General features: G+C 35.1%; 1 protein-coding gene across 3 annotated transcripts; it reads right to left on the minus strand.

The window, feature by feature from the left end:
• Positions 1 to 125: 125 nt before the first annotated feature.
• TMEM106B (transmembrane protein 106B) lies at positions 126 to 22,208 on the minus strand. 3 transcript variants are annotated; one of them, XM_045388872.3, is made up of 9 exons: positions 21,996 to 22,139; positions 19,733 to 19,798; positions 18,363 to 18,581; positions 14,877 to 14,940; positions 8,859 to 9,018; positions 3,403 to 3,543; positions 2,783 to 2,832; positions 2,100 to 2,153; positions 126 to 1,367 (listed from the first exon to the last, which is right to left on the minus strand). In XM_045388872.3, the coding sequence occupies exons 3-9, from the start codon at positions 18,577 to 18,579 to the stop codon at positions 1,229 to 1,231; spliced, it is 825 nt and encodes a 274-aa protein (XP_045244807.1). In that variant the 5' UTR covers positions 18,580 to 18,581; positions 19,733 to 19,798; positions 21,996 to 22,139; the 3' UTR covers positions 126 to 1,228. The 3 variants fall into 3 exon arrangements, with proteins under 3 accessions (XP_045244807.1, XP_005550153.1, XP_065398342.1); XM_005550096.5 differs by lacking the exon at positions 19,733 to 19,798 and having other exon boundaries at positions 21,996 to 22,208; XM_065542270.2 differs by lacking the exon at positions 19,733 to 19,798 and having other exon boundaries at positions 21,874 to 22,208.
• Between the last annotated feature and the right edge of the window lie 5,493 nt (positions 22,209 to 27,701).

Below are 27,701 nucleotides of genomic sequence, written 5' to 3' on the forward strand. Positions count from 1 at the left end.
AAAACAGCAAAGTAAGTCAATAATCTATATTTGAATACAATTTTAAATAAAATTAAAACTAAAAGTAGAAAACTATAAAAAAGTAACTACTAGAGGCATCATATTCCAAGTGATGTGCAAAGTGATTAAATTTCTAAATAGGTTTTATTTTGATATAGCCACCATCATTTAATGACAGGATTTCTTGAACAATATCTATCAAAAAAAAGTTTCCTTCTGTAAAACATTGATAAAATTGATAACTGGGTACCTAACAGTTGGAAAATATGTATACACCATTCTCTAGCATGAAAAGCAACATAAAAAAAATGGAGCATCAAAATAGTTCAAATTTATTTTATGCCAGATCCAACATGTAATTGGAACCTATTCCCAATCTATGGGTTTCTGAATTTCGTTTTCCTATTTATTGTATTTTTACGAGAAACTTGTTGTAATGAATCTGTACCACTTTATTTGACATTTACTAAAGCTGTACAAAAGCCATGCACAGTTTATTTACAGTATTGTACATTAAATGATAATGTTTGAAGATCACACAAAGATTTCACAAAACTATAATACAGAAAGACATGTGAAAACATCAGGAGCTTTCAAAATTTTAGGTATGGAATTTTGCAAAGATTATTTTGGCTTACAAGTGTTAGGCAATCACTAACTTGAAGCAAGTAACAAAAACATGCAGATGATTACAGCGTCAACAAATGAAAAGCTATAAATGTTTAGCTGAAAGCTAAAATATTGTGTAGCTGAAATACTACCATATAACAACGGGAATTTATAAAACAGGAAAAAAGGTTATTTAAAAGTCTTCCATGAATAATAGACTTTCAGTAACTTTCTATAAAAACATTCAGAAACTAAGTTTCTCAAATTATGTTTATCACCAAAATTATGTTTTCAGTAGTGACTGGAGCGATGACTTTTAAATAATTATTTATTGTACTATAGGGGAAGTATCAGCTTTTCCCTGTAGGGGATAGGTTGGAGAAGGAAGTCAAACAGTAAATTTAGATTCAAGTAAAAGATCCTAGTACAAATACATCATTAACACAGAGTGGAGAGTTACAAGAACTGCAGGTCCACATACTTTTAACTGTACTCTTAAAATAGAAGTGTAAACTTTAGGTTGGTTCAATTTAAGATCTCCTATTAGGAAATACCTCTTCACTGAGAGTGTAGGAAATATCAATAGATATTTCTTCTTTAAATCCATCTCTTCCAGTTTTTACTGTTGTGGCTGAAGTACATTTAAATATTCAGACTGCCCTAACTGATAAGTTGTGTTTCTTCCACAGTCGACATACTGATATCTCTCCTGGGATATCTGTTCAGAGTGGCCAAAGTATGTTGTTGTCACAGTAACTCTAAAAATAATGTTAGTGGGGAGAGACATTTAATAGTTATATTAGAAGTTTTTCCATAATGAGACAACTTTTACATATAAAAATTATCTCCTAGAAGAGAATATTTGATTAATGATAACTTAATATTGTGCACACAGTCCTCTTAAGGAACATTTCCCCAACAGACAACAAAAATGGATAGCTGAGTGAACCCTGTTGATATAATTACACATAATAAATGTAATATTTTAAGACAATTATCTTGTTAAAAATATAAAAGTTCATTATATGCTTAAAAGTGACCATGGTTCTCTTATCATAGAAAAAAAGGTTAATCAAATGTCAGCTAATGGTCAAAACACCAAACCTGTAACCAACAATGTTTTATTGGCTTAGATAACACCCAATTTACAAACCAATAATATTACTACTTCTTATTACTGTTAATGACTATTTATCAAGGGAGTAAGGAATTGGATGTGGGGCTCAGTTCACCGTATCCTTTCCATTTTCCTGAACTCTTGTGACATCCAGATTCACTATTTAGCAGTCATGTAGTATTTCACTACTTCTGTGACCAACCATTTCCTGATTTTTAAAGTGGGTGATATTTACTCAACCTCACAGCACTCTTGTAAGGCTTAAAACCCAACTGAGGTGGCATTTATAAAGATGTTGTGTATATTATAAGCCAATGTTATAAATCTAGAATTTTGACAAGAAATATCTCTTTCAAAAAAGATTCGTACTTACTGCATCATGAGTACTATGTTATGCACTTTGATGGATATCAGAGTACAGAAATCACTGTTAAAAGAAATTAAAACGTGAACAAATACAAGTTATTACATTATAAATTATAAATTCTCCTTCCTATATTAAAGCTAACAGATGCTACCTAAGAATATATAATAAGCATTTATTGGTTGAGCATTTTCTATACTTCAAACAATGACTGATATATTCATGCCTTCTTACTAGAAAAACATGTATGTATTCACACCACTGCAGCTGCAGGGTTGTTTAAATGCAGGCTATAAATTACTTACATATTTTGCTCATCTTCTGAAATTTTGATAACTGGGTTGTTATTTACCCTAAAATTCTATATCTAAGCTTTCAAAAGATGATGAAAATTTATAATTATTTTAATATAGTAACTAAGTTTAACATAGTAACATAGTTAACATAGTAACTAAAAATAAAGTGACATGGTATATATGACCCTAATTCTGAAAAATAAAAAAACAAATTTTATGTGTATATATACATGAATATTATATATGTTGAAAAAGAACAGAGAGGACCAGAAACCAGAATACTGCATAATGTACTCTTTTTGACTGATTATGGAAATTAAAAAATATGTATATTCTTAATACCTTATTTTATACATTTCATTACTTGATAATAAAAAGTTATAAATCAGAACTTACTACATATAACTCATTTCCTCTGCTATAACGGTAGGTACTGTGTAATCAATCTGTAAGGCAAAAGGGAAAAAAATCAATAGAGAACAGGATCAAAACATCAAATATTTCAGATATACTTCATAACTTCAAAGAATTAGAAAATTTTCTCCCTTTACAAGCTTGATTCTCAAAAATTTCATCTTGTAAGTCTACAAGACACTTTTCTTTTTCTTTTTTTTTTCTTTGAGACAGGATCTCACTGTGTCACCCAGTTTGGAGTACAGCAGTGCAATCACGGCTTGCAAGCCTCGACCTACTGGGTTCAAGTGATCCTCCCACATCAGCCTCCCCAGTAGGTGGGACGAGAGGTGCACACCACCACACTCAGCACATTTTTGTATTTTTTGTAGAGATGAGGTTTCACCATGTTGCCCAGGCTGGTCTTGAACTCCTGGGCTCAAGCAGTCCACCAAGCTCAGCTTCCCAAGGGTGCTAGTATCACAGGCATGAGCCACTATACCCAGCGGAGACACATTTTTAAATCAAGTTTTTGAGGAAATCCCCCACCTCCTTCAAGTTATATGATATACAAAGTTGATATTCATTTCACTCTTACAAGGTATTTCATGATTGAGTCTTACTTGTTTCATATCAAGTGGACCAATATGGGTTATGTTGTTTAAGCGTGCCTTTCCAATAACTGTTTTCGCAAATTGAACTTGGGCAGTGATGTTTTCAACTTCGACAGAATAATAGTTATTGTTCGTTATATTTAGTGTGTTCTACAAAAAAGGAGACAGAAAATGTACAAGTTAGCTAAAAATAAACATACAAATATGTATTTAAAATTAAAGAAAGTAACTTCAGCTGTGGCTATGCTTCATTAATTAAGAAAAAGAAAGTAATACCAAAATGTCAAAGAAAATTAAACCAATTATTTGGTTTTATGCATGAGTACTATGTATGTAATATGCCAAGAATAAACACATGATTCAACATTTAAAAAAACAGAAAATGTATAGTTTCAGAATATGGACAAATTAATGTCAGAAAATTTATTTGTGGCCTTAGCAAATGTTTAATAAAAATAATTTTAAGATTTAATCTACATTTTTACTAACTCAATATATATACATGTCTCCACAAACTTTATTAGTAAGCTGTTTGCTATTCTATTAAATATAAAGATGGTCATTTAAAATGTTCAATAGTACCTAAAATCATCTTTTTTGTTTAAAAGAAACTGCTATTTCAACTTATACATTAGTAGAGATTTACACCAGCTCATTATGAAGAAGAAATGGGCTAGATTCAAGTCTGGTTGGTTGGGGAGAAATGTGGTTACATCATTCACATGCTTAAGTAAGAACTAATAGCTGGGATCACCTTAGACATTTCTAATTTACAATTATCGTCTTAAATTACTGTAGAAAACAGTCATTAAAAAATTTAAAAATGTTAAATAAAAAATAACAGATATATAAAAAATCTAAAACAGTCATACCAAAAGGTATCATAAACAAAATCAGTAGACACTAAATGATAAATAGAAGAAATATTTGTAAGCATCAGTTATAATCTAGAATATGGAAAGGGCCCTTACAAATTGAAAAGACAAAACTGTAACAGAAAATGAAAAAAGAACAAAGAATATACATAAACAAATCAAAAAGGTACAAAGCTAAATGGCCAAAAATATTTCACAATGCTCAACTTCATTTACAGTTAAGAAAAAGGTAATTTAAGTAAAAATGGAATATTGCTTTAAATTCCTTGAACTAGTATAATTTATAGAAAGCAACAAATTCTATTCCTGGCAGATATGGGAAAAGGGTATATTTTTATACTGCTAGCAAATATGTGAAGTATTACAGCCATTTCATCAGTAATTCAGTCATATACATTAAAATTAGAACTATGTACAGACTTTGATCTAGCAATCCTACTTCTGAGCAACTATTCCACAGAAATGAAAACATTAGGATGCTAATGACAGTGTTATTTGAAATGGGAAAAAAAATCCTGAAAATAAAATGAATTCTATTCATAAAACAATGAATAAATTATATTAAGTCCTTATATGGAAAATTATGGAGCCATCAAAAAGAACCAAGCCAGATAATCAGGAAAGATTTTTACAAGGTATTAACAAATGTGAAAACCAAGATGTACATAAGTAAGTACTTAATAATATTTTTTTAAAATACTGATTTTTATAAAGCTGAATATGTGAGTATATATATACATGTTAACAGGAATATGGAGAAAGATATGAAAAGATGCAATATGGGATGAGTTGAAGGAGAGAAAATAGTTTTAGTAAAAAAGGATGAACGAATATGCTAGAGTCAGCAATTATATGATTACATTTATGGAGTCATTTACGTTGGTATAGTCACAAATGTAAAGAAATTTCAAAACAGTTCTCAAACATAGTAAAAATAACCTTTATCTAAATATATAAACGTTTTAGCTGGTTCTTAATGTTCATGTCAATTTCATTTCTAGACATGATAGGAAAGATATAGTTAATTTGAGGTCAATGGATCTCCTGATAAGACCAAGGATTGAAATTTAGAAAAATCTTGGAAGTCTTTGTATATGCAAAATTATGCTGGTACCTGTCTTTTTCTGTACTGTCCATAAGTTTCATTAGAATATTTAAAGGATCAATGACATAAAACAGGTTGAGAATACAAATGCTTATGAGAATTAAGACAAAGAAAAAATAAGACAATAAATAAAAATTTAGTAATAAAGGTTAGACATTTGTTGCTCAGAGTAGTGAGAATTCATTTAACTTAAAAGATGAAAAGAGGTCACTGTAATTATTAACAAAGACCCTAAACTACCTATCATCTTTAATTGGCAAATATACTTTCAGGAATTTATCCTAAAGAAATAACCTGAAATGGAAACAAAGTTTAAGCATATAGGTGTTTTCTGAATATTTGTAATAGCAAAATTAAACATCCATTAAGAAAATGGTTGAATTAATTACAATATGATCACGGAAACGACTACACAAGACCATTTGACACGGGAAAATGTACTGTGACCTAGTTGAAATGTGCATTTGTATATATGTGAATGAGTGTGTGTGTATCCTTTACACATGAGAATGATTACATTTGTAAATGTATATGCATTGCTCATAAATATATGTATGTGGTAATAGTTCGACCTAGATAGAAGTAAAAATCTTTATACATTATAGTTTTCAAATGTCTTATAATGACAAATATTTTTGTAAGTAGAAAGACAAATGTTACTAAAGAGTAGTACTACTAATATGTACTAATTTTAAGAAAGCAAAGCAGTTCCATTTTCAAAATACTGATAATGTACAGAAAATTCAGCATCTTATTGTCGTCTAGTTAAACTTAATGTTCATCCAAATAATAATCTTATTTTTCATTTAATGTTCAATCTGTCTCAGTTTAAGTGGCAGTATTCCAAAATGTGAGAATTTCTGCATAATTAAAACAGAGTATGATATTCACATTTAAATATACTTTCTGGTACTTAAAAGAAAACATCACATGGCTTTTTATTAGTAGTACATATTTATGTTCTTTGACACTAAAAAAGGCTTTGGAGGTAGGCCAAAAAAAGTCTGGTCAATGTTTTAAACAGTGTACAAAAAGGAAAATATGTTCCTTGTTCCAAAGGGCTGAGAATATACCCAACAATTCCCCAGTTGTGTAAAACAATTTACAATTAGCATTGTGTTATAAATGTTTTATTCACATATATATATATATTTTTTCCTATATTGTTTTTAAAGAAAAAGCCCTTAAACTGGCAACTTTTGACAGAAAGCAATAAGGATAAATGGATCCACGGGAGTTACTTTTTCTCTGCAATTAAGTAGTGATTCCACTTTAACATAACATTCCGTCTCACTCACTGTCCCGACAAACCTCCCTCTTTCCAACCACCACTACAGACATCTCTACCTCAACCTTAATCATACCACTCACCTCTGCAAGAAAAAACAACTATCACTCTTCCTGGCAGATCACTGTCACTCAGATATATTTCACGGCTGGCCAATATACATCATCCCTTTTCCTAATTCAACAGTTAGCAAACCATACTCTTTTCAAACAAATGTTAACATGTAAAACAGGTAGAAAACCTCTCTGAGCTTTTTGTTTGTTTTATTTTCATGAGTGGCAAGGCTACACAGTCCTTCCAAAAACAATGTTCTAAGAAACACACATTGTTTGCAAAAAAAACAAAGCTGGAGGCATCACTTCAAACTATACTACAAGGCTACAGTAATCAAAACAGCATGGTACTGGTATCAAAACAGAGATATACACCAATGGAACAGAACAGAGCCTTCAGAAATAATACCACACATCTACAACCATCTGATCTTTGACAAACCTGACAAAAACAATAAATGGGGAAAGGATTCCCTATTTAATAAATGGTGCTGGGAAAACTGGCTAGCCATATGTAGAAAGCTGAAACTGGATCCCTTCCTTATACCTTATACAAAAATTAATTCAAGATGGATTAAAGACTTAACTGTTAGACCTAAAACCATAAAAATCCTAGAAGAAAACCTAGACAATACCATTCAGGACATAGGCATGGGCAAGGTCTTCATGACTAAAACACCAAAAGCAATGGCAACAAAAGCCAAAATTGAAAAATGGGATCTAATTAAAGAGCTGCTCTACAGCAAAATAAACTACCATCAGAGTGAACAGGCAACCTACAGAATGGGAGAAAATGTTTGTAACCTACGTATCTGACAAACGGCTAATATCCAGAATCTACAAAGAACTTAAATAAATCTACAACAAAAAAATTAAAAAACCCCATCAAAAAGTGGGCAAAGGATAGGAACAGACACTTCTCAAAAGAAGACATTTATGCAGCCAACAGACACATGAAAAAATGCTCATCGTCACTGGCCATCAGAGAAATTCAAATCAAAACCACAATGAGATATCATCTCACACCAGTTAGAATGGCAGTCATTAAAAAGTTCGGGAAACAACAGATGCTGGAGAGGATGTGGAGAAATAGGAACACTTCTACACTGTTGGTGGGAGTGTAAACTAGTTCAACCACTATGGAAGACAGTGTGGCGATTCCTCAAGGATCTAGAACTAGAAATATCATTTGATCCAGCCATCCCATTACTGGGTATATACCCAAAGGATTATAAATCATGCTGCTATAAAGACACATGAACATGTATGTTTATTGCGGCTCTATTCACAATAGCAAAGACTTGGAACCAACCGAAATGTCCATCAATGATAGACTGGATTAAGAAAATGTGGCACACATATACCATGGAATACCATGCAGCCATAAAAAAGAATGAGTTCATGTCCTTTGCAGGGACATGAATGAAGTTGGAAACCATCATTCTGAACAAACTGAACAGTGAGAACATCTGGACACAGGGTGGGGAACATCACACACCGGGGTCTGTGGTGGGGTAGGGGGATAGCATTAGGAGAAATATCTAATGTAAATGACAAGTTAATGGGTGCAGAACACCATCATGGCACCTGTATACATATATAACAAACCTGCACGTTGTGCACATGTACCCTAGAACTTAAAGTATAATTAAAAAAAACCACAGGGCATTTTCACATATGCTAATTTACAAAAGAGAAACCAGTCACTTGTATGTAATCTTTAAAGCTGATAAAGGAATGGTCTGTTAAAGGTGGCAAAAACTGCATTTCCCAAATACAATGAAATGAAAATGTTACATTTATAAAATCTATGAAATCAACTATGTCAACACTTTGCTAGAAGTTATTCAGAGTCAAATGTTGAAAAGTAAATTGTAATACCTTTTCTCTTTTTAGTTTATTTTACCCTCCTAAAGACATTTTCAAATGCTAAATGATTCTGCATATACAGAATTGCCAGTATTTATTATTGCTATTTTTAGCAGAACCAGAAATGGTACTGAAGGTCAATACAGCAAAGGCATACAGAAAGCACACTGACCAGTGTCACATTTAGCAAACACCTCTTCTCAATGGGGACAAAGGTGCTGCTTAATAGGATAAAAGAATGAAGTTAAACATTTTTCATATAAATTTATACTCACTGTGATATTTAAATAAATTGTACGCTTCTGAACATCATAACTGACATATGCTGATTTTACACCAATGTATTTCACGTCGATAGAGCGAGGGAAAAGGAAAAACACAGCCAATCCGGAAAGGAGCAGACAGACAAACACAGAAGCCATCACATACAGCTTTCTGAAAAGGAAAAGAGGGTATTTAAGTACATGTGCATCAAGAATTATATAATGTAACACTAGAGAGGATATGTTCAATTTCCCCCGTATATTAGCAGCAACATACATTAAATGTTACCAAATTTTCACATTTGAAAGTATTGGGTATCGTTGAGTCTGAGTACTAAGTGTTAAGATGTTCCCTTCAAAAGATGAAATCGGCGGCACGCTGTGGCTCATGCCTGTAATCCCAGCACTTTGAGAGGCTGAGGTGGGTGGATCACGAGGTCAGGAGTTCGAGACCAGTCTGACCAACATAGTGAAGCCCCGTCTCTACTAAAAACACAAAAATTAGCCAGGCGTGGTGATGTGTGCCTGATATCCCAGGTACTCAGGAGGCTGAGGCAGGAGAATAGCTTGAACCCGGGAGCCAGAGGTTGGAGTGAGCCGAGATCGTGCCACCGCACTCCTGCCTAGACAAGACAGCGAGACTCCATCTCAAAAAAAAATGGAATCACATTTTTGAACACTGAAATTTTGCGCTTAAAAGCAATAGAACATTTACTTTAGTGACTGCCAGAGCAGTTTTCACATTAGAATCAAGTTGAGGTGCTTCATACAAATACACATTTCAAAACTCCCTCTGAATTCACTGAAGCGGAATTTTTACATGAGTTTTGCCATTGCATGATCCCCTAAAGTGACTGCTCATCAGAACCATCTTAAAAATAATGATGGGGAAGGGAGAGCATGAGGACAAATAGCTAATCATGCTGGGCTTAAAAACCTAGGGGATGGGTTGACAGGTACAACAAACCACCATGGCACACATTTACCTATCTAACAAACCTGCACATCCTCCATATTAAAAAAAAAAAAATGACATAACCACATGCCTAATAAATGATTCTTACTATAGTCTCTTTTTTGAGTATTCTCATCTCAAAGTACTTATGTACTCAGTTTTTAAAATATTTTTTACATTGATCAACTCTGCTTTGAAGGTGTTGTTACATTTCTTTTTTTAATCAAAAGATATATTACACAGGTATAAGACAAGGAAGAAACTAAGCCTTACATGCCTTTGACATTCTTCTAACTCTCCTGAAATGTACTTCTTCCTTTTCTTGCTCTTTCCAATATGTGTAGGTAAAAATTTCCTCTTTTCAAGGTTAACCTCAAACCCAGAGTTCCAAAGGACTATTTCCTGTCCTCTCTAATATACAAGCCCTTTACTGGATGCCTACAACATCCTTTTTTATTTGAGTCTTGCATGACAATTATTTCTTATTTTCCTTACATTCTACTTATACAAAAATTTTCCATTTTATTGTTTCTTCCACTCTCTCTTCGCCACCAATTCCTTTCTAAATGCTCTGATGGATTTAATCTTTGTATGTATTACAACAACTATTAAAGTGCCTCCTGCAGATATTTTTTAAATATTTCTTAGTGTTTTAAGCCGCCCAAGTTAAGAACAGAGCAAACTGGTTTATTAAAAAACAAAATAATATAAGCAAACACAAATTTGCTAAATCACTGCTATGAAGCCCATACTGTTGTCTTGAGCAAACAAAGTAGTTCCCACTTACTCATTCTGGACTCTCTCAACCTGAGTAGGGTAGTGATCCCCACTGAATTACCTAATAGGAAATTTAAACACGTTTATAGTATCTACAATACACCAAAATACATAAAAAAGCATAAGAAGAATTTAACATCATAATAAAATCTGAACTTTGTTGGATTTTCTACATGTTAGGGTTTTATTTTTAATTACTTATAGGTGGGTGAATCCATCATAATCTATTTAGTCCTTAGGGCTTATGAGTCAGTCCTAGTTGTGAATAAATGAATCATGTTCTAAATTACTCTGTATATCAAGGTTGTAGCCATAACTTATTGAACCTGAGTAGGACAATACAACAACATTTCATGTAGTATTTCATTCCAAATTGAAAAATTGGCTAGTTTACTGACAAAATATATGTCTCCATTACAAAATTAATTAGCAATGATTTTTCTTACGGCTCTAGCGATAGCACCCAAATCCTGGGAGTTATAAGGTGCTGATAAAGTTATGAAAGTTGTGTGGTATATGTGCAATCAAGTTAGAATTCCATTTTTGCCATTTCCTACCCACAGTATTTAACGCAGTTTACTTCTCTTCCACTTTAAAATCCATGTTTGAGGATTAAATGACATAGCTAAAGTATACAGACAAAAGCAACTGATAATTTTCTAATCTCACCACAACTCACTTAATTTGTAAAGGAATAAGGACCCAGAGTTGTTCCTAAAATATTATAATTTTATTACAAATTGAGAAACAACTGTTCTTGGCCTTGTGTGAGCTCTGAGGACTATTCCCTCTGCTCCTATTGGGTAGTCTTTCCTCAGCCTCAAGTATGTTCCCCACACATATATGTTGACCAGGACACAGCTGCAGTCTTAAGAGCACCCTCTGCAGCTCTCTACCGTCTGGTACTCGGCCCTGCAAACTCTAGTCAGCTTGGTTTTCTGGACACTCAGATCCACCTCCTCAATTGAAGAAGACCTCTGAGCTCTGCCTGGGTTGGTTCCTTCCTTGTGCTGCAGCTTGGAACCTTCCTCAGACAGTAAGCTGGTACAATCACAGGGCTTGCTGGTGCAATTATAGGGCGTATCTCCTTTGTTTTTGCTTTCTCAGGAATCACTGCCCTGTGCTGGCTGATGTCCAATGTTGGAAAATATTGTTTACTATATTTGTCCATTTTTTTAGTGATTTCAGGTGGAAGTATTTCAGGCATTATTCTATTTGGGTCAAAAGTGGAAAATTCAATTTCTTTGATTTTGTATCTCTTTGCTCTTAACGCTAAAAATCTTGCTTCCTAAGGGATTTACATAATTACTTATTTACATATAAAATTTCCAAATTACACCAAAGGTACTCCTAATAATACAACTATTAAGTACAGTTTAAAATTTATTGTGATTTTCTTTGCCATTTGGAACACAACTTACTAAACATCTACAATCATAGCACAATGTTTTCAAGTCACTTAAAATCTTTCAGTTTTGTTAGTGTCACCAATTTCATATACAGTTAGAATAATGTTTCCTTTTATCTCAATATTTGGCAGTTACTTTCACTTTTGATTTCATCTTTAATGTAAAAAAATATGTACACAGACACACACACACACACACTCTTGCTTATCCACTCCCTCTTTCAAATTCCTTCCCAAACTCTGAGGGGAACCAATTCTATTAGATTTGGTTTATCATCCCATTGTTTTATTTGATTTGGTTTTATCCGATTTTCTACACTTTAGTGTTTTATTTTTAATTACTTATGGGCGGGTGAATCCATCATAATCTATTTAGTCCTTAGGGCTTATAAGTCAGTCTGTTTGTGTGTATATGTGTGTGGGTGTTAGTGTGTGGTGTTTTCAAAGAAAAACATATTCTCAATATCGCACTGTAGTAAAATACTTCTTCCATTTTATCATTGTGTACATGTAATATCTCATTCCATCAGTCCTCTATTATGGGTATTTACATTGTTTCCAGTTGTTTGCTTCTGCAAACATTGGCACAATGAATAATTTCTGCAAATACAATTTACTATATTTGACAACTATCCTTAGAATAAATTTTTCAAAGTAGGATTCCTGAGCCAAAAAGTAAATGCAGATATAATTTGGCAAATAATGCCACATTTTCATTCACTAGCAAGGAATGAATATACTTGTTTTCAGTCACTACTGCCAACAAAGTATGTTGTCAACATTTTGGATTTTTGCCAATGTGACAGAAATGGCATCTAAGTGTAGTTTTAATTTGCATTTCTATTATGAGCAAGATTGGACATCTTTTCAAATGTTTAAAGGTCATTTGCATTTCTTTTTTGTGAACTAGCTGTTCATAGCTTCTACTTTGCTTTGGAGGTTGGCCTTTTTCTTCTCAAATTCTGAAGCTCTTTTTAGAGTAAGGATATTGGCCCTCTGTCTGTGATATGATTTGTAAACATTACTACTCAGTTTGCTATTTGTATTTTGACTTCAGTTAAGGTTTTGTCTTCATTCTGTAAAAGTTTACTTATCAAATTTACCTTTTCTGCATTTAAAATCATAGTTTAAAAAGTTCTCCCACTTTTAGGTTTTGAAGGGATTCATCCTAATTTCCTTCATATTCATATCTGTTTATACGTTTTGTAATAAAAGGTCAGACTATTTATAAAATCCTTGGTTCGTTTTATTTTCCTGATTAAATACATCACTCCACTGCTTATCTGTTTGAGGCACTGTAGTCAAGCAGCAGCATGTCAATCTGATTTTCTAACCTTTATAAATTAACTGATCCTTTTGCCTGGGTATTTAGGAGTTTTGCTGTTGTTTTCTTAACCTTAAAGTTCAAGAATTTCACTAACATGGGTTGATTTTTTTCAGGATTGTGATGTCTTTTCAATATGTAGGTCTCTGTGTTCTTGATTTAATGTTTTGCATTTGTTCAGTTCTATTCCTTTGGTTTTCTTCTTCAGATGCTCCAATTACACACATGTTCAGTTTATTTGACTTTTAGACATTTGTTCTCAAATCGTTTACATTAATTTGTTGTGTATGTCTTCATTCCTCCTGTTTATGTTCTATTTCCCTGACTGTACTTCCAACGTATTTGTACTTGTGTTCTTCCAGTTTTGTGGATGTGTTTTTCTTCTAATTCTTTCCAGAGGTCTGTAAATTCTCTTTTCACATACTCTGATTGTTTAGTTATCTCATTTCTGAGCTTCTCAATTTCTGCCTTATGCTGTCCTGTTGTAGCTTCTATATATAGTATTAAGTTAAAGTGTTCATCTGCTCTTCTCACATGCCTTTATTAAAGTGTCAGTATTTTGCTCAGCTTACTTTCTTCAATTTCTTAAAAAGTATATTTGTATAATGCTTTGTTGCGATCCTTTCCAGTTGCTCATGTTTAAATGAAAAGAGCTTTTGTACTTTTAAGAAAAGGTTCCATTTTTGGTGATGGAATATGCCAGCGTCACTTTGCTAGCTTCACTGTTCAAGGGATACATCCTCTGTTGACATACAAAGTATTTGAAAACATGGCCTCCATGTGTATTTATCTCCACAGTTTTGAGATGATCTCCCTAATATCTGAATCTGTTCTCTCCTTCATTCCTAACTCCTGTCCTGTAGACACTGTTTTCTACTCAACAACTTTTTTCTTGAGGATATGTATCTGTATCCTTTTCCAAGAATTTTTGTTTTGACATTTCCTAAGGTCGCTGAGGATTTAGGATGGTCCAGTTCCTTCTGATCTTCTCGAAGATGATTAGTACATCTCTGTGGTATTTTTGTACTTTCTCCAAGCTACAGCATGCAAATCTTGTCATTTTTGCAGATTATTCTTGGAAATATTTGCTGGGTGTCCTCTTCTTTTGGGACAAAGTATTTGCTTTGTGTATCAGGGCTCATAGGATCCTCAGTAACTCTCTTTTTGCTTTCCTTCACAACCTCCACACAGCTGCTAAGCCAGCTGGGGTCCCTGTTGTCATCATGTTTAAATACCAATTTTTATTCCGGGGTTGTGGAGCATACCTTATCCAATTTTTAATGAAAATTTTATGTGAGTGTATGTGTTTCCTACTGCTATTCTAGATCTATTTCCATAGACTTGAGAAGATAAAGATACCATACTGCTTTTAAGACCTTACCCTAAACAGAAATTCCTTTTTTGTTTGTCTGTTTAAAGATACAAAGCATATGATGACATAATTTAACAACGTGACAGCATTTTTCCTTTTAATAGTTTTAACTAGAGTTGTTTATACATAATTTGAAAAAATACAAAAAACAAAAATAAAACATAAAACACTGCCATGTTCTTAGAATCACTTACGTTCTTCTTGGCCTTAATCTCTGATCACTATATGGAATCAATGCCACCAGTTGGTTTTCTTGCCCTAAACGTGAAAGAAGTAGGTTTAGAAATTACTATGATTAGTTAAAAATACAATGGCTCCCCATCACAATCTGGTTTGGAAAGACCAGAATATCATCTGGCACTCATCTCTTTCCTTTAGTAAATTGCTAAGTCTTCAGAAAGTACACAGCAGAAGTTCTAGAGAAGACAGTGTGTTTTTTCATACCTAGATGTCGAGCTTAAAAAAAAAAATTGTAACAAATGAGGGCTCCATTACTTTTTCTCTACTGAAAAAAAATTTAAAAAGTCTCGGCTTTCAGAAGAGCTAAATTTACCAGGTCTTCCTTCTGCTTCACTGTTGTCCATTAAGACTCTGATTTGGTTGTCTGGATGATAAAAGAAGAAACATATTGCTGTCTCCCTTTCCTGAAACCTCTATCACTGCAGAGCTTCTGACATTGTCCCCCTCAAAAACCAAAACTGGCTTTTGAAGTAGAAGTCTCAAGCTTTAAGAGCCCCCTACATAATGAGTCTTCCAGGGCCCTTTCAGGTCTCACCCCAATTCACATTAAAGTCACTTCAAAATCCATTATTTCTTTCTTGGGTTGAGCTAAATCCATAAGTTTAAAGGATAAACGGACCTTTAAATGCCAATTTTATAAGCTTATTAGAAGTTGGCCTATTATATTAACTATTAAGGTACCAGATAGTCAAGTTATCTTTAAAAGCTTTCTAAAATGCTTCTGTTATTCCCTCCAACACTTCTATACTCTTCCTCTCGTCTGTGCTCCCCCATCACACCCATATATAATTATACAAAATTATACAAATACATACAATATGGATATCTGCATTTTTGTGTGTTTACATATCTCACCTTGTTTAGCGGTATTCATTTGGCTAAAACTACAACCCTGGCTAAAACCAGCCCTCTGGCTCCTGTGCGTATATCAACACAGCTAAACATGGACACAGAAAAATACACAACTGGTTTCATTTTTGATCACTCATGTCAAGTAGCACTCAATGAAGTCAACAATCATACTACATTTCCCAAGTTCATACTCTCAAGCTGACTCTCCAAGACCACAATTTTATAACTTCAACTCTCTTCAAATCTTTAATATCTTCTTCGCTATCCTCATTCTTAGTTCATTATATGATAAACAGAAGATAATTTCTACAAGATTTACTATCAGATCTATCCACGTAGCTGCTTCTGTGTCCATACTTTACCTTCTCTTTTATTACCAAGAATAAACTACCCGTGTTTACAACTTACCTTTTATAGAAAAAAGAGCAGCTCTTTGCTCCTGTGCAGCAGATCTGCCCTTTCATCTGTTCAAGAACATTACTCCAATAATTCCTCTTATCTCCTGAATTACCAATGTTTACAGATAATTCTCATCAGCATACAAGTGTCTATTATTCACTCCATCTTATATATATACATATATTTAAAAAAATCCTCTCCTGACCTCACAGCGCCTTCTAAGGACCACCTCTCTTCTCTCTGCTATGGAGCCAAACTCCTCAGAAAATCTGTTTTCTCTCTATGTAACATCTTCTATGCACTCTTGAGCCCACCCTATACATGCTACACATGCCTTTACCAAAACTGCTCTTTTAAACTCTCCTGTGGCCTCCATGTCACCAAATCCAATGGTCAGTTCTCAGTCTTCACACTACCTAATCTATCAGTAGCATCCAACATTTGGTAACTCTTTTCTCCTTGGTACGCTTTCTTCACTTATCTTCCATGATACCAGACACAGTGATTCCTCCTCTCTCGCTGTTCTTTCTCAGGGTCCTTTGTTAATTCTTTCACTGACCTTGATATGCCACAGTGTCTCAGGATTCAGTGCTAGGGTCTCATTTTGCTATCTGCACTGATTAGCTTGGTGCTGTCATCCAGCTGAGCTTTAAGTGTCATCTATACATTGATAACTTGAGGCTGGGCCCTGCAATTGAATTCCTGACCCTTATGATAACTAACTGCCTAATGAACATACCCATTTCCATGTCAAATAGGTATCTCCAAATTTACATGTGTAAACTTGAGCTCCTGAACTCTCCTGTGACATATACACTCAAATAATATATTTTTCAATTTTAATAAATTGTTACTACATTCTTTCAGTTGCTCAAACAAATGACCTAAAAAAACAAAAAACTCTGCAGTCATCCTTGATTTCCTACTTTCCATAATCTGTATCCAGGTGGCCAAAAAAGTTTACTAGTCACACCTCAAAAATGTAACCAGACTGGTAAAACAGTACTCCCCTAACCCCTGAGTCTGGTGCATTAATCCCTTCAACTACAATAATTATTTTATTCTTAAACAGCTATTATCCCTGTGAAGAAAAACCATCATACTCAAAGGCCAATGCAAATGTAAACTTCAATTCCAACCCACAGCATTTTTAAGACTCTGGTATACTTTATACTTTCATTTTGTCCTTTTTCCCTCTGGGTGTCTTCAGGGTCACATATCAACTTTCACCAAGAAGATAATGAGAACAGCATAAGGTATCTTTATTATTTCTACTTATTGCCACTGTTCCTAAAGTAACTTACAAGCAGCACATAGGGGATTATTTCCTTCTGACGTCCCCTGTGATATATCACAAACAATTTTTTTTTTTTTTTTCAATTTGGCTTGTTTTCACATACCATCCCTCTTCATAGAGTTTCTTTTAGAAATAACTGATTACAGCACAGGCAGCTTATTCTTCTTCTTTAGATAATGAATTAAAAATATTAGGTTGGCCAGGCGTGGTGGCTCACAGCTGTAATTCTAACACTTTGAGAGGCCAAGGCTGGATGATGGCTTGAGCCCAAGAACTCATCATCATCCTGGGAAACATGGGGAAATTCTATCCTTATTATTAAAAATAATAAAATTTTTAAAATAACATGAAAGAATAAGCTTCCTTACACATTAATTCTGGCTGGGCATGGGGCTCAACTGCTATAATCCTAGCACTCTGGGAGGCCAAGATGGGAGGATTGCTTGAGGACAGGAGTTCAAGACCAGCCTGGCCAACAATTGCAAGATCTCATCTCTTAAAAAAAAAAAAAATTAGGTCAACAAATTACTTAAATTGCTTCTAACATCAGATATAGCAAAGTAGCAAATAACTATGATGTCATCTCTATAGATGCCAAATAGGACTAAAAGTTTTTGTTCACAAGACAGTGAATATCTGTTATAATAGTAGAAGGGAATGAAAAAATATTGGAGGTAGTGAGGTGGTTTTCTTCACTGCTTTAGGAACCTTAATTAATATTTTTTATTTGTTTCTTTTGCATCTTTTTGCCTGAAGATAACTGATATGATGTTTCAACTTTAATTCTAACAGTCTTCTAAAACAGGTGGTTCCTGAGACCCATAGTTTTTATAATATTTGAGCAAATTCCTGAAATCATTATTTAAAGGGAAAGCAATGCAATAACACATACCCCTAGGAATTCTTCCTGTTCCCTGACAAGTAGGGCAGGTGACACTATCTCTTCCTGTAAATTCCACATATGGAAACTGAGAGACATCTCCATTTCTTCCATCTTCATTATGGACTTCACTATTAACCAATCCATTTCTCATATTTTCAGATGTGACTCCATCATAAGCATCTTCTTTGCTTGAATGCAAAGGCAAATGAGAAAGAGACTTTCCCATGTCTAAAGAAAAATAAAATCTTACAGTAAACTTCAAGGAAAAAAGTACATTCAAGAACTCTATGAGATATTTACACTAATTAATTTAGAACAGTAAAGGAAGAGTTAAACTCTGTAAAATATCTGAAGGGACTTATTCTGAGCCAAATATGAGTGACCAAGGCCTGAGGCACAGTCTCAACAGGTCCTGAGAAAATGTCCTCAAGGTAGTTGAGTTACAGCTTGATTTATACATTTTGGAGACAGAAATTACAGGCAGAGGCATAAATCAATACATGTAAGGTATACATTAATTCAGCCCGGAAAAGCAGGACAGTTTGAAGCAGGAGTGGAAGGTTGGGGGGTATCCAGGTCATAGGTGCAAAGGTGGATTTAAAGATTTTCTAATGGCAATTGGTTGAAAGGGGTTAAACTCTACCTGAGGAGTTGAAGTCAGCAGAAAGAAATGCTTATAGTTAAGACAAGGGAGGAGGTTGTGGAAGCCAAGGTTCTTATTATGTAGATGATGCCTCCAGGTAGCAGGCTTGAGAGAGAACAGTTTGTAAATGTCTCTTATTACACCTTAAAATATTCCAGGCTCTTGGTTAAATCTCTGCTGGATTAAGGACAAGATCTGGAAAGGAAAGGGGATTCTGTACAGAATGTGGATCTTCCCCACAAGAGACAGCTTTGCAAGGCCATTTCAAATAAATATATTTTGGGGTAAGATATTTTGATTTCTTTCAGGGCCTGCTATCTGCCAAGTGATTCTATATTAGAGTCAGGTTGGGATTTGATATCTTACTGCTACAAAGAGACTCTTTTGTTAGTTTTAAAATCTCTGTTTTCATCAATGCTGGTCAGTTGTGCCTGAATTCTAAAGAGAGGAAGGTATAATAAGGTATGTTCAATCCCCTCCGCCCACCTTTTCATCATGGCCAGAACCACATTATTAGGTTTACTTTGGAATGCCCTTGACAGAGAAGCAGGGTCCACTCAGTCAGTTGGGGGGCTCAGAATTTTATTTTTGGTTTACAGAACAAACTTTAAGAGAATGTTCAAACTACCTTTTGGATTAGGATAATATCCAATCAAAATAATGTCTGAAACAAAGGAGTCATTTACTAGAGTCCAGAAGTGTTTTTTAAAGAAAATAATGTGAAATGATATCCTACCATGCTTATGATGAGAATGGGCTTTCAAACATTAACATTTGACAAAAGTCTACATCTGCAGGTTCTCTGAAAAGAAACATGCAGGTTTCATTTTCCTTAGAATAAAATAAAAATACATTCTACCTTTTAACCAGTCGGCACTAAAGGCAAAAATTGCTTTGGGTAGATGATAGCTAGGTATTTGATGTATATGTCCAAGTAACTTCAAAACAGTACGTTTCAGCCTCTGAAAATTCATGCACCTTTGTGATAAATACAATCACCACTCTTCCATCCTTAAATTTCTTGCTTTAAACATTTAAACACTTGCAACAACTATAAAAAGCCCCGAAATTCCAAAATCATGCAAGTTTTTTTCATTCAGCAGTTGACAGAGTTAAAATTATGAAGCCAGTGCTCCAAAATATTAAATATAATTTACAAAGCAGCAAAATTTAGAATACTAACTTCAAACTTTTAGGATGAGAGTATCCAAATAACATGGGAAAATTAAATACACATGTAAAAATCTAAGTAGAAATAATTAGGACTAGTGCCTACACAAAAATAACTTCTGCAAGTAGATAATGAAGTAACTTTATACTTAAGGTCATACCCTTTTAAAGCTGAAAAGAACTTAATAGTCATAAAATATATCCTGCTGGCATTTTCCTGCTTATAACTTGAGAAAAAATAAAGTGAAAAAGTAAAACTTAGAAGTAACATAATTCTACTCCTTCTAAATTTGATATGTCTTTTATCGGTTCCTAAAAATAGATTACAGACATTAAGACAGATAGTATTTCTTTCAAAAATTCTCACTTATTTGATTAAACAAAACAGATACTCCAAATAAGTCAATTCATCCTAGAGTATGAAGAAACTTTTACTTTTTAGAATTGGCATGCCTGATGGGAGGTTGCTTGGTGGGTACAATGTGTGTTGCTCCAGTGTTGGATGCACTGAGGGCCCTGACTTCACTAGGAGGTCGTATATCAATGTAGCAAATTGCACTTGTAGCAAATTGCCCATGAATATATATACAAAATAAATACAAAGATAAAAAAATAAAACTCGCATGCCATCCACTTGTTGCTGTCAAACAGAATAAAAAAATATACAAATGGTGTGCAAACGAAACTGTAAAATGCGATTTTCACTCTTTTAAAAAAAAAACTATGTATTTATAAAAATAATTGCCCACATTAAAAATACAAATGATTTATGACTTCTAAAAAATCATTGTCTTAATTTGGCTCAATGACACAATACCCCGGTCAAATCAACACCTGCCAGCCACAGGTAGGTTAGAGAAGACTTAACATCACTGTCCCCACACAGTGACCTTGGGGTCTATGAGGAACACTAGATGAACTGGGATCACTGGGCCTTACCAGCAAGGTCTTAAGGGCACCCTTTCAGCCTTAGAGGCACCCTTTCTGGGATCTCAGTCAACACAGCCAGGGTGTAAGCTGCATCTTACTGGAGGGCGTTGAGAGAAAAGACACAGAAAGGAAAACTCAAGTGGCTCTCCGTTTGGGCCTGTTTTCTGTCCTAATCTAACAGCTGCCGTGATCGATTGTTTTAGGTAGGTGTTTGGACAAGTGCCAGACTTTGTCAAAATCTGGGACTCCCTTGCCTTCTCTACTAGATTTTCCTTAGAGAACTGACAAGTTTAACCACTTTTATTCTTGGAGACTCAATGGTTTAAAAAAGGGGTGCTAGACCCTCTTCTCCAACCTCTCGGTGCTCAATGTTATTATAGCGGTTCCTTCCTTTACTGAAAGCCAACATGGATATCAGACTCAATTTGGAGAGAAAAAATATATCACAGCACTCCAATTTAAATGGCTCCTGATCGTCTGTGCAGACACTGGTTTTAGTTCTAAAAGGGCTTGAGAACGAAGGAAACCAGCGCCTTTAAAAAGCTCCATAAACAACACCTAGCACAAAGTCTACTCTGTAAAGCTGAAAAATAACATCCCGGTACCACGGCAAGAAAATTCATCAACAGCAAAATCAAGAGGGCCACCTGGCGCTCAAGGGGTGAGGGCCTAGAGGCAACCCAGAGGCCGGGCTTGGGCCGAAGCCCGGTGTTCCCTGGCTGGGCCTCAAAAGAGGCGAAACAGCACCTCGATCTCGAGCCCTGAGCGCCGCCGTACCTGCGGCAGGCCCAACACCCAGGCGGCCTCCCCTCCTCGTCAGGCCCGGCTGAAGCCGCAGCGCAGCCGCTCAGCCCCGCTCCGGAAGGGGACCTGGGGACTGCACGTCCGGGGTCGCTCACCGGCACGCGGGGCGCTGCGCAGTCCCGGGCTGCTTCGGCGCGGACAGGGCCGAGGACAGGGTCACGGAGTCCCCAGTCCCGGGAGCCGGGGGGTTGAGCGACCGGCCTGGAGCGCGCGGCCGCCGCAGAGCTGGGACGGGGGAGGGGTAGAACAACGACGGCATCAGCAGAGGCCAAGCGCCGCCGTAACCTGCTCCCGCGCCTGCGCACAGTGCTCCCGGAGGGGCGGGGGAGCCACTGGCGTGCGCCTGACGCATGCGCCCTTCTTCCTCCTGCTTGAGCCCTTAGGGACAGATCGTGTGAGATTGTGCGCTCTCCAGGTTTCATTACCTTGGTGTCCCCCAGACTTCAAAGTAAAGTGTGTCCACTCTAGCCACGAATTACCTAGGAATAGTCACTCTTCCTTTTTCCCATGTCAGACCATTTTCTTTTGCAAAGGGGAAACATGTGCACCATCTGCCTCAGCTTTCAGCTGAGCAGCCTCTTTGCTCACGCAATGCGATTTGTCGCTGACACTCTGGTCTCTAGGAATGGGATAAACTGGTCCGTACACACGCCGCTGACAGAAGCAAAGCTACTTCTATTTTAATTTAGAAACTTGTCAACTAGAAGGAAACACCAAGCGGCAAGGCCGTATTTTTTGTTTTTGTTCGGTTTCGTTTTGCTTTGCCCACGCTGCCCCTTCCCACCCCTTAACTCTGGTGCTAGTTACAGGTGTGTGAAATCCCGCTTCGGATCCCAGTACTTCAGCTCTTCGCTGTGGGTGGGGGCTGCCCTCCCATAATGTCTAGGTCATTTCACTTAGAAGATAAGAACAACGACAAAGAGTCGGTTTGAGGGATCAGTGAGATGCCGATAATAATATTAAGGGCACTCTAGTCTCATTGCCTGGGGAGAGTTGAACGTTTAATGAATGGTAGGCATTGTTATAGTCACAGGAGCAAGGAAGTGAGAGTCATATATTTCTCTCTTCTAACAGGATCAGTGTGTTCCGGCAATTGGGAAATGAAGCTATGTAAAAGTAGAAAATACAAGTCAGAGCAATATCCAATGTAATGTTTAAAAGGATTACTGTAGATCCATATGTGAGACAATGAGCTTTGTCATACAATGTTGTCGGAGATTTAAAACTCCTAAGTTTTCTGGCAGGCAGTCAATATGTATCAAGACTGTTAAAATATTCACATCGTTTGCCCCAGCAATTCCACTCTTTCAGAAGTATCCTGAACCAAATGAGACCTCTAAAAAGATTTGGGTATGAGGTGTGTCCATTTACAACTCAATGTCCAACAAGGGACATTGATAAAATCATTATTTTTCAATCCCTTTTATTTAGCCCATATTTTCCAAAGGGGAGAGTCAGGGTGTCTTCCATTAACATTGTTTGAAATTTCAAAATTAATAGTTTGGTTAAAACAAATCAGAATCATGGGGGAAATTTTTTCTCAAAATTATTTACAGTCCACCTGTGGAGATATAATGTTCCCTTTAGAATTACTAAGTTTTTAAAATTATGGAATAGCCATCTATTGAGTATTTACAAAGCCAGTAAAAATCATGTTATAAGGATGTTATACATGGAGTGATATAAAATTAAAATCAGGATGCAAAGTATAGGATATGAGGTATTATAATAGGATGTAAAGTATATTCACATATAGATAACACATAGATATAAATGTGTATTACATATCTGCCTTGAAATATCACATATCTGCCTTGAAACTATTTATACAAAATATAAACAGTTGCTTGTAGTTTGAGAGCATGTGTGTATTTTCTTTATTATTGTTAAATTGGCAAATGGTTCTATAATGTAACATATTATTCTTAAGTGAAAAAATTACTTTTTTTCTTTAATTCTTAAGGGAGTACTTAGTATTTTCTCAATTAACCTTATCATTTAACTTAAAACATGCTAGCCATAGCACAGTTCCTTATCCAAATTCCTGAAATTCTCATAGGAATAAGTCTTCCTAGGAGAATGTCTCTGTAAGAAGTAGTTTAGTGGCAGGGTTGGGAGCACAGCCTTAGGAGCCATATGGCCTGAAAATGAGCCCAGCCTGATAGAGATATACAAAATCTCTGTAAGAGTGTGCAAAATACTTAGCCCTCTTTATACCTAATTTGTATTATCTGCAAAATGAAGATAGTAATAATGTCTATCTCAAAGGGTTATAGATGGGAGCTGATACCTACAGGGCAATCAGTAAATATTAGATATTATTAGGACAAATTTATCATCCATAAAACAAGGAGGTACCTTAAAGACAGATATTGAATGTTTGGTACATTTGTTCCTATGCCCTTATTTTTCATCAAAGCACATGTTGAAAGGAAAATTTTCTGAAAAGCTTCCAATTATTTGATTGACAACGATTTCCTCAGTTCTGAGTTCAGTACTGGTCTAGGTGCTATCAGATGTAAAGGCTAATGATTTTAACAGTCTGGGATAAATTTGAATAGAAGAACATTCTTTCTTAATGATTTCTGGTTATATTTAGTATGGTGCTGAAACTAAGGGATTTCTCTAGGTTATACTAGATCTTGAAAACAGCCTTATCTCTCATTTCAATTCTCTTTTATCTCCTTTAATGGTAAATTCCCCAAATACCCCAAATCCTAATAGCAGTCAGCCATAACTAAAATTTTTGCACAAATCACTTTTCTAGAAATTAGCTGTTAAAAATTATGATCAGATAAGGAAAATAATTATTTTGAAGCATATAATTTGTCAAATGTTAATATATAAGTCTCTCTCAGCTCACCCCCTTCCACTGTTATGCTGATCAGATTATGTTAGAAACCTGGTTAGGTTACATTGGAAACCTGGGGTTGAAAAGATTGAAGTTTTTCTGACTGATTTTCAGAGATAGTGCCTCAGATACATAGCACAACTACCATAAGCAAAACTACCATTTCCCCCTGTGCCACCTGACTTAATTCACAGGCAGTAAACTCCTGACTCTATTGACACAACTTTGTCATTCCCTTTATTTTAAAAGCTGAGGTCTGTATTAAATTCTGCAGATAACTTACCTATCTGAAACTCTCACTTATGTCTCTGTACTCCTTTTTAGGCAGGATCTTCTGTATTTCCTCAGTCTCATTCATCTTGCTTCACACCTGCCTGGAGCTAATCTCTCCCCATGTGTTAAAACTTTCTTTCCCAAATATCCAAATCATCTTTTATAGGGTTTTTGTCATAATCACAATTTCTAGTGAGAATAATTTTAGGAGTTTGATGACACTTAGGGAATGAATGAATTTATTGTGCTAGGCATTGTGTGGTTTATATCATCTAATTTTTACAGAAATGCTATGGATTAGGTTCTGTTATTATCCCATATCTTATTTCAAACAATGGAAATACAGGATCCAAGGTATTATGATTTGCACATGGCCACATAGCTAGCAACTAGAACTCGGATATTTTGACTGCAAAGCCACAGTTATTAACCACTGTGGCATGAATATCTGTATTAAATTTGGAAGAGTGAATTCTGTCTGCAACTTTTACTACACAAAGGTAAGTGATGACAGTGAGTAAAGTTAACTGGTTAGGGGGAAAAAGAGGATATTTTCACTCTTTTTCTAAGTGATCATCACTGCTGCTGAAAAGAGGAGAATTGGGTCCAGAAATCCTTAAGGAGGTGTTCCAAATACAAAATAAGAAAAACACAGAGTCCAAACAGGATTTATAAGTTATAAAAGACTGTTTCTTCATAATAAACACAAGGTAGACAAGGTTTTTTAAAAAAACAGTTTTAAAAAACTTATCAAAAAAATGAGGACACAAATTTAAGTAAACTTAAATCCAAAAGATAAGGAGAGCTTCCTAAGAGAGAATAGAATTATAGTTGCTTTAATCACCTACAAAACAGTGGGAGGAGGAATGCACCATAAACAGGGCCAAAGGGAGACCTGCCAAATGACATCTGTGGACCAGGATGATAGATTACAATCTCATGCCGTTCCAGTGAGAGAATGAGTGTGCACTCACTCTCCAATTCTCTCCCAAAGGTCTTCATTAAGTGCTCAAATGTCGTATTTCAAAGGCATGGGGTAGGGCATGATTGCTGAGATACATTTCTTTGCAGATTCTAGGCCTTTAAACATTGTACTGCAGCAGCTCTGTGAAGGCTGGAGGGAGGGTGGCAGGCTGCCCAGAACTCTCCTGAGGCACAGGAAAGACAGGCAAGACTGGAGAGTAAATAGAACAACCTGCTGAGATATTGGAAGCTAGGTGTTTGAGCTAAGAAAGTATTGAATACTTTGGTGGTATGAGCTAGTAGGTGCACATTAATCTTGAGAGTTTTGCCAGTGCCAAGAACTCAACACATTTGAAAGCAATAGTAAACTGAATCGAAACTTTTACAAAACCCAGAATGTGGGTTTTTGACTCACTGTCAAAAGATTTGATTCAGCCTTCCAAACAATTATCCTGATAGAAAAAATGGCAAGATGTTTTTTGAGGTACATATTATTTTCTGTGTTCTTTTATACAATATCTAGCCTACAGTAAAAATTATGAGACATGAAAGAGCAAGAAAATGTGAGCCATGGTCAAGAGAGAAAATGGTTAACAGGGGAAAATACAGAAATAGCCCAGATTTGGTGTATCTGGCAGAGACTTTAAAATCACTTTGATAAATATGTTACAGCATCTATGTAAAAAGTGGAAAGCATGCATGAACAGACAGGGAATTTTAGCAAAAAGATGGGAACTATTTATAAAAAGCAAGTTGAAATATTAGAAATAAATATTAGAAGTAAAAAGTTCACTTTTTAGGATTGTCACCAAATTAGACATAACAGAGGGAAAAAAAACCCGTAAACTTGAGACAGGTCAGTAGAAATTATATAAACTGAATATAAAGAGCAAAATCAAGGACAAATGGAAGGGAGCATCTGATATCTTTAGGATAATATCAAATCATTTAGCATATATGTACTTGGAATCCAAGGAGCAGAAAGGGAATAGAAGAAATATTGGAAAGATAAAAACTTAGAAATCTCCAAAGCTGACTGAATATGTAAATCTGTATATTAAAGAAACTCAGTGAATCCTAAAAACAAAACAAAACAAAAAACAAATTTAAAGAACACTAAACCTAGGGAAACAGCAAATAGAAAAAATCCTAAAATTAGTCATAAGATACACATTACATACTGGGGAACGATAATAATATCAGTACTAACTTCTATATCAAAAGTGATGGAGGCCACAGAAAATGGAATAGCATATTTGAAGTGTCTAAGAACATAAAATATATCAATTTAAGTTCAATATCTAGCAAAAAAATTGAAAGCAAAAGAAAGCTATTTTCACACAGACAGAAGCTGAGCAAATTTATTCCAGAACACCTTCAGCGGAATGTCTAGAAACTCTTTATGCTAATGTGAAATGACACCAGATGGAAGTCCTGATGTAGAAATAAACATATAGAAATATTTTGTATTATCTTAATTTTATGTGTATCCCATATATCATATCTCTACATATTTATAGAGACATATATATTTAAAAGATTATTGACTAAAGTAAATGTAATAACCGTATATTTTGGGTTTATAACATATGTTGAAGTAAAATACATGCCAATGAAGCCATATTGTATAGGAGAGAATGTAAATAGAATTATAGCGTTGCAGTGTTCTTACATTTTTAAGTAGTAATTTGTTACTGAAGGCAAATTTTTCTTT

The sequence above is a fragment of the Macaca fascicularis genome, chromosome 3 (genome assembly GCF_037993035.2).
Source record: "Macaca fascicularis isolate 582-1 chromosome 3, T2T-MFA8v1.1".
In the NCBI taxonomy this organism is placed as follows: domain Eukaryota; kingdom Metazoa; phylum Chordata; class Mammalia; order Primates; family Cercopithecidae; genus Macaca; species Macaca fascicularis.

What these genes read in the sequence shown, in the direction of transcription:
- TMEM106B (XM_005550096.5), bottom strand. Translation starts at nt 18,579, where the DNA reads ATGGGAAAGTCTCTTTCTCATTTGCCTTTGCATTCAAGCAAAGAAGAT. An exon ending in AGATTAAGGCCAAGAAGAAC is followed by an intron (nt 9,019 to 14,876) that starts GTAAGTGATTCT and finishes TTTCCTTTTCAG; the next exon opens with AAAGCTGTATGTGATGGCTT. An exon ending in GTCCACTTGATATGAAACAA is followed by an intron (nt 2,833 to 3,402) that starts GTAAGACTCAAT and finishes TTTGCCTTACAG; the next exon opens with ATTGATTACACAGTACCTAC.